The sequence below is a fragment of the Centruroides vittatus genome, unplaced genomic scaffold (genome assembly GCF_030686945.1).
Source record: "Centruroides vittatus isolate TY-2023 unplaced genomic scaffold, ASM3068694v2 contig_717, whole genome shotgun sequence".
Taxonomy (NCBI): Eukaryota; Metazoa; Arthropoda; class Arachnida; order Scorpiones; family Buthidae; genus Centruroides; species Centruroides vittatus.
The window spans coordinates 1672336-1678941 of record NW_027122456.1 but is presented as its reverse complement, the minus strand read 5'-3'; the positions used below and the strand labels follow the sequence as shown (position 1 = coordinate 1678941).

General features: G+C 29.7%; 1 protein-coding gene across 1 annotated transcript; it reads left to right on the top strand.

Annotated features, from left to right (window-relative positions):
• Positions 1 to 247: 247 nt before the first annotated feature.
• On the top strand, positions 248 to 2449 carry LOC136980600 (S-adenosylmethionine decarboxylase proenzyme-like). The gene is made up of 5 exons (XM_067276741.1): positions 248 to 339; positions 409 to 580; positions 649 to 723; positions 1575 to 1655; positions 1722 to 2449. The coding sequence occupies exons 1-5, from the start codon at positions 248 to 250 to the stop codon at positions 1854 to 1856; spliced, it is 555 nt and encodes a 184-aa protein (XP_067132842.1). The 3' UTR covers positions 1857 to 2449.
• Positions 2450 to 6606: the final 4157 nt, after the last annotated feature.

Here is a 6606-nt window from a genome sequence, read left to right as displayed (position 1 = left end):
AGTAAGAAATTGTAAGAAATCCTTGACCCCACCCACTCCAAAATACCTTATGTAATTTATGGACAGCCCCTTATATGCTCTCTTCTTGAATTAACCACACTCATTTTAAAAGTTTGATTCTGGTACTCTTCCAAAGTATATTTTTGGTTTTAACTGAAGCACCAAATTTTAAATGCTAATGTTCATGTGCACTTCTTTCATTGTTTGAAGTATAAACTTAAAACTAAAATCTAATCATTTTCAATTTATGAAGTTTAAATTTTATTACAGGTATCTATATACATTGAATCCATCTGTACAATTTGGAGGAATTCAAGTTCCAGACCAAACTTTGGAGATATCCTTTTCATTAATTTTTTTCAACTGACATAATAATTCCTTTAAAATATTCCTTAATGAAAAACACATTATCATGCAAGATTTAGATCAAAAGATAATGAAAATATTCACAAGAGAAGTGAGTGCATCTGCTAAAGATGCAACTCAGAAGTCAGGAATTGATAAACTGCTACCAGGGGTGACTATTGATGATTTTCTCTTTAATCCATGTGGATATTCTATGAATGGTTTACTGAAAGGAGTAAGTTTTGTTTAATCTTTGAAATCAATTTAAAATTGATGATTAATAATGATCTTATTTATATGTAGGGTTATTACATAACAATTCACATCACACCAGAACCACTTTGTTCATATGTGAGTTTTGAAACTAATATTCCTCAGGTTTGTAATAAATTATAGGTAATTTGGTTATTTATGTAATTCAACTTCAGTCTTATCGACAAAATCTACAATAAGACAAGTCTTGCCAAAACACACATTTTATTTCTTAATATTAAACTTTTCTAACGGTGTAGTTTCGAAATGCATTTTGTAACTAGGATGTTACAAAAAAGTTAAGGATTTGAGAAATGTTTTGGCAAGACTTGTTACTGTAGATTGTCACAGCAGTGTTTTTTAATGTTTTTCTTATCCATGGACCAGTAAAATTATGAATAATTTTGCATAGGACCAATAATTATATGCAACTATGAATTATGCTTATCTACAGTTTCTGTATGTAATTGTAGATTACTATTTAAATGTCATCTGTAATTAACTGTGCCAGTGTCGGTATGATCAAAAATTTTTCTGTGGACGCAGTGCTAGTTTGAAAAATATCAGTCCATAGACCAGTAATTGAAAAACACTGGTATAGAGCCATGGTTCTCAATCTTTTTGAAGTCAGGGAATACTAAACTTTGACAACCCCCCACAGTACACTAGCTTTAAAGCAGGGTGGCAAACTTTTTTGAAATCAAGAGCGCACACTGTCTAGTATGATGTCATTGGTGTTTACTGATTACATTCCCATACAAAAGTTATTGTACATTGTATCAATTTTTCTTTTGCAACAATTTTTAATTGTATATTTTAATTTTTGTGGAACACTTGAAGTGGCTTCATGGAGCACCTGTGTTCCACAGACCATGAATTGAGAACCACAGGTCTAGAGGATGCAGTTGAATTATAGAATTGCATTATATTTGTTTAAATTTGGTTTTTACGTTGAGAATTTTATCTTTAATATTTAGGAATCTTATCATGAATTGATTTCTCGATTACTGCGTACTTTTCATCCAGGAAAATTCATTATGACCATTTTGGCAAATAAGGTATGTAATTTAAGGGTTAGTTTTATAATTCATTTTTAAATTGACAAACCTTTCTTTCTAATTTAGTTATCTCTGGCCATCAACACACACAATGAATTTCACTGTGCCGAATTTCGTAACTACTGTCGTACAGAACTACAGTTTTGCCGCTTCAAGAATTACGATCTGACCTACACCCTCTTTGCCAAAGCTTCCAGTTGAGGACGAATGAAACACCTTACTGGACATACCTCATTGTTTAATGTTTTTTTCTTTTGTAGCCCTTTGCCCATAAGTAAATTTTACAGTCTCTTACTTCCACACGCGTTATGGGGAAGAATATCGTGATCCATCTTTTCATATTTTGTGGTGAAGGCTGTAAGCTTTGTTTTGATTGGTCTTGGTCAAATGAATGACAGATCAATCACAAATTCGAGCTCGTTTAGAGTGGTACAATGCGTCAGACTGCAGCAAATTCCGGCGTGCTCATACTTAAGTCTGAAATTCCCTGGTAAAATTGCATAAGGGAGGAAAATATTTATTGGTGAGAGAGGAGAAGCCATTGGAAATTATTTTATATATATATATTTTTTTTTTTTTTCTTTGCACTTTATATATACAGTATATTATATAATATGTATTATATATGTAGATTTAGAAAATAATTTTGAAGATTTGGAAACATTTTTGTAGCTAAATTTTAGAAGTAACTTTTTCAAATGAGGTATGTCCAGATAAGGTGATTTTTCAACTGTATAATTCTTTATAAATTCTGAATGTTAACTGGTAATAAAATAAATTATTTCAAAATGTTTTGAGGTTTAGATCATTGTCTACAAAATTATTATAAAATTAATATACAAACAAGCATTTATTTATTGTGATATCGTCACAATACTGAGTTGCAATTTTTTGTGAATGTTCTCAATTTTTTAGTAATGTCTTGCCTCCGCACATCATACTTTTCTTGATAGATGATTGGCACGACTATTGCTATCTCAGTTCAGGGAAAATTTTGAATTGAAATAACGGCTTCTGTACAAACTGGAAGTTTGTACAGAAGCCGTTATTTGTTTTTGGAAGTACAGCGTTAAGCAAGACCGCGCTTAACGCTGCCTTGCTTAACGCTGATTCGATATAAAGCAGTCTGCTCGAAGCCTTAAAAAGCTCAAAATTTACGCTGATTTAAATTCTCGCAGAATTTCATTGATTCGTATATAATAAGATTGTGAGAGGCAGACAATAGGTTAATTAAATTGTTTAAATTAAATGTCGGAAGGTCAAAACGGAAAAGAATGACGAAATGTGAAAAAACCCACAGGTCTTATGTCATTCGATTTCTTAAAGAACATATTCAAAATGACCACCTTTGGTGGCAATACAATCGTATATAGTTGAGCGTGGTATTATGGATGGCGCACAAAAAATACTAATCAGTGAAGGGTTGAAATGAAAAAAACGTCCTTTACACAAAAATTGAGAAGCACTAGTCTATTGTATTTTGCATACTTAAACCAAAAACAGTCTTAGTTGCTGCGAGGTGTCATCTATCCTGACGTAGTCATCGCCGAAGCGATGTCGACCCTTCGGTCAAGTGGTGCGGAAGCATAGGGGGCTCTTCGCGCATTGTCACACAAATAATCTTCGAATATTTTATATTTATACAAATAAATCTTACAATTCTTTAGACGTTTACGAGATTTTGTATTTTCATTTGAAATTCCGACATTTTACTTAGAATAAATTTTAGCCTAAATGTAATTTTATATAATTGTAATGCCGGACTGCAATTTTTAATCATATTTAAACTTTATTTAATTTAAAATATATACTCTTGATTTTAGTAGTATCTCGCCCCTGTACATCATACTTTTCCTGTTAACAATCCAGTCATGCCGGTCAATTATCTAACTCCGTTCAGAGAAAAATATTTGAATTGATATAACGTGACTTCTGGTCGAAGCCGTAAGTTTGTATACAGCTAATCGGAAATTAAGAAGTACAAATTAAATTCTGTACACTTTGTTTTAAAAGATATTTATTTCTTTTTATTATCAATTATAAATACACAAGTATCTTTAACAGAAATAAATGTGCAACAGTATCTTAACAGATAGTGTTTTTTGAATTTAAGCAAATTGATTTATTTTTCAGAATAAATCCCATTAAATTTTGAAAAGATCGAAAGAATGAAGAAAGACGCTTTCTTAATTTAATAAATAAAATTGCAGAATATTTATCGTCTTGATTTTCATAATTTATCATTTAAAATTTCGAGTTAATTAACTGTTGATTCATAAACTCCATAAGGTTAAGCACACGGACACTTGGCAATGTTTATCAAAAAATTTATTTCAGTTGGTACATACACCTGTGTTTGTGTAGGTTTCGGGCTGCATAGGCCCCTCTTCAGCCGACTAAAAAATATCAGAAAAGACTTGAGATCTTTAAGGATTTTCTCCGGAAATCTATGAAGTTTACATTATCATATAACCGCGGTCTCTGCTGGTTCTTGCGAAAGGTCTGGTAAGGCTAAAACTGACACAAATCAGTTAAAGTTAATTCTATATTATTCGGCGTAAGTCCGTACTGTTAAACAGTCGATACATACCTCTATGGACACTATATGTACACATTCTTCTTTGACCACTATCTTACAAGACGTAAAAAATATTTTGAACAAACCAGTAGGGTTTCGCGAAACCCTACTGGGCAATCGGATATTTTAGAGGGAATGAGGGGGAGAGGGAATGAGGGAGGGCATTCGAATGTTTTAAATGTCAAGAGGAACGTCTCTAAAACATTCGAATATAAAGTTCGTGAAACCCTACTGGTTTGTTCAAAATATTTTTTATCTCTTGTAAGATAGAGATCAAAGAAGAATGTTTACATATTGTTTAATGTTTACAGTTGTAAATAAGCTCTTGCACATGTAAAAATGTTTTATGTGTGTATTATATTTTTTAGTCGGCGGAAGAGGGGCCTACGTGGCCCTAAACGTACACAAAAACAGGTGTATGTACCGACTGAAATAAATTTTTGATTGACATTGCCAAGTGTCCGTGTACCTAAACCTTATGGAGTTTATGAATCAACAAAAATTAACGGCAAGGTTTCGAAATACGATAAATTAACTAATTTTAATCAATTAATTCAGTTTTGTCTGAAAAAGTAATGATAAAATTTTATAAGTATTTATTTGCAGAAATTTATTATTTAAATTTGAAAAGTTTAAAAGTTTATTGCTTTTTAAAAGCGATTTAAGAATTATTTTTAATTTTTCGTTATAAATGATTCTATTCGACAGGATAAATGTAACCTTAATTAACTTTTCTCACGTGAATGTAGTATAAAACATGAAAATCCTTGACATACCTTCATAATTATCAATTGTTTTACTTGGACGATGACTTGCAACAGGATAATATGTAGGATGGAAGTTTTCTAAAAAACTGGATGAAAACATCCATGCAAGTTGTTGTTTTCTAGAAACAGTAAATGTTTTCATAAATCAAAAATAATAAAAGCAATTTCAAATATCATGTAAATATATCATCAAATTATACTGTTTAGAGTCTATGTAGAATTTCAAATTATTCAAATTTACAAAATATAAATAATTAAACAATAATGAAATAATTCAAATATAGAATAATCAAGAGTGAAATGTTTTAATAATATTAATGACTTGAAAAGCTGCTGTTTATTCCAATATTTATCAATAACAACTAAATGTCAACAATTACTTTAATTATTAAACATTTCCAAATGTAAATGAAATTACTTTAATGTTTCAATTACCAACAACAACAACATTTAAAATCAGTTTATATGAATATAAATTAAGGAATAAATTTAAAATATTTACTAACCTCTTCATATTCGTCATCACTGAGTGAATTTTCATTGCTATGACTTTCAATTTCTCCGAAATTAATGCTTTTCATCGTCTTTATTACTTTTCCGTCGGTGTTCTGTTTACATTTTACATCTAAAAATAAATTTTATATTTTAAATCTTATTTTTTCTTAATTTAAATTTACAATGCTGTTATTAAATAGAAACGAAATGATTAAAAACATATAATACAGCAGGATATTAATATTTTTCTTCAATTTCCGATAACATTGAGTTTCAGAAATATCTTGAAAAATAATAATCCAATAAAGACTAGAATTGTGCAGAGTCATACAGGATTTATTGAATTTCAGATATTAACAAATAAATATAATGTAAAAACACGGAGTTGTAGAAAATGATGAAATGCACTACATAATAATAGTGAGTATATTTGACTAAACAATGTGAAAATAGATACAAACTTAAGATCTTTCCGATACTGAAAGAATCAGAGTAATGAAAAAATATAATAATTTAAACACAAATATAAAAAACTACTCTAATTTTCAGCATATAATCCACGAGATGTGTTTGAAAGTCAATTTGTATACTATTAATTTTACAAAATTTGGTAAGTTATAACTACTCATTACACAGAAAATTAAAGTAATTTTTGTTTGTGTACAAACACATTTAAAAATGAATTCTATTTCGAAAATATTGAACAAGCATCTAATCAAATAATTCCCGGAACTATAACAATAACTTCTGTCCCAAAATATGTGACGTCAATGCCAGAGATCGAAATCATTTTTCTGAGACAATGGCAAATTTTCTGACTGAAGAATTCGAATATTACTGTTGATGTCAAAATCATACAAGCGTTTATTGTATATTTATGTGTTAACTGCAATTTCGCACTTTTATTCAGAGTATATAGAACACATGAAATTTTTCAACATTTGTTTTGATGGCTGTCTGTTAAGTCTATAGTAAATGTGTAAAAATTCTATAATAGACGATCAATAGTGTGCACATTATCATCATCGTATCAAATGAAAATTATATATTATATACGAAAATAAATATTTGACAAAATAATGAATTACAATCTAAACGTTAAGATAATACC

Excerpts from the sequence above, each read along its gene's own strand:
- LOC136980600 (XM_067276741.1), top strand. The coding sequence starts at position 248 with ATGAAGTTTAAATTTTATTACAGGTATCTATATACATTGAATCCATCT. Across the intron at positions 724-1,574 it reads TTGAAACTAATATTCCTCAG|GAATCTTATCATGAATTGAT; the intron begins GTTTGTAATAAA and ends TTTAATATTTAG. Across the intron at positions 1,656-1,721 it reads TGACCATTTTGGCAAATAAG|TTATCTCTGGCCATCAACAC; the intron begins GTATGTAATTTA and ends TTTCTAATTTAG.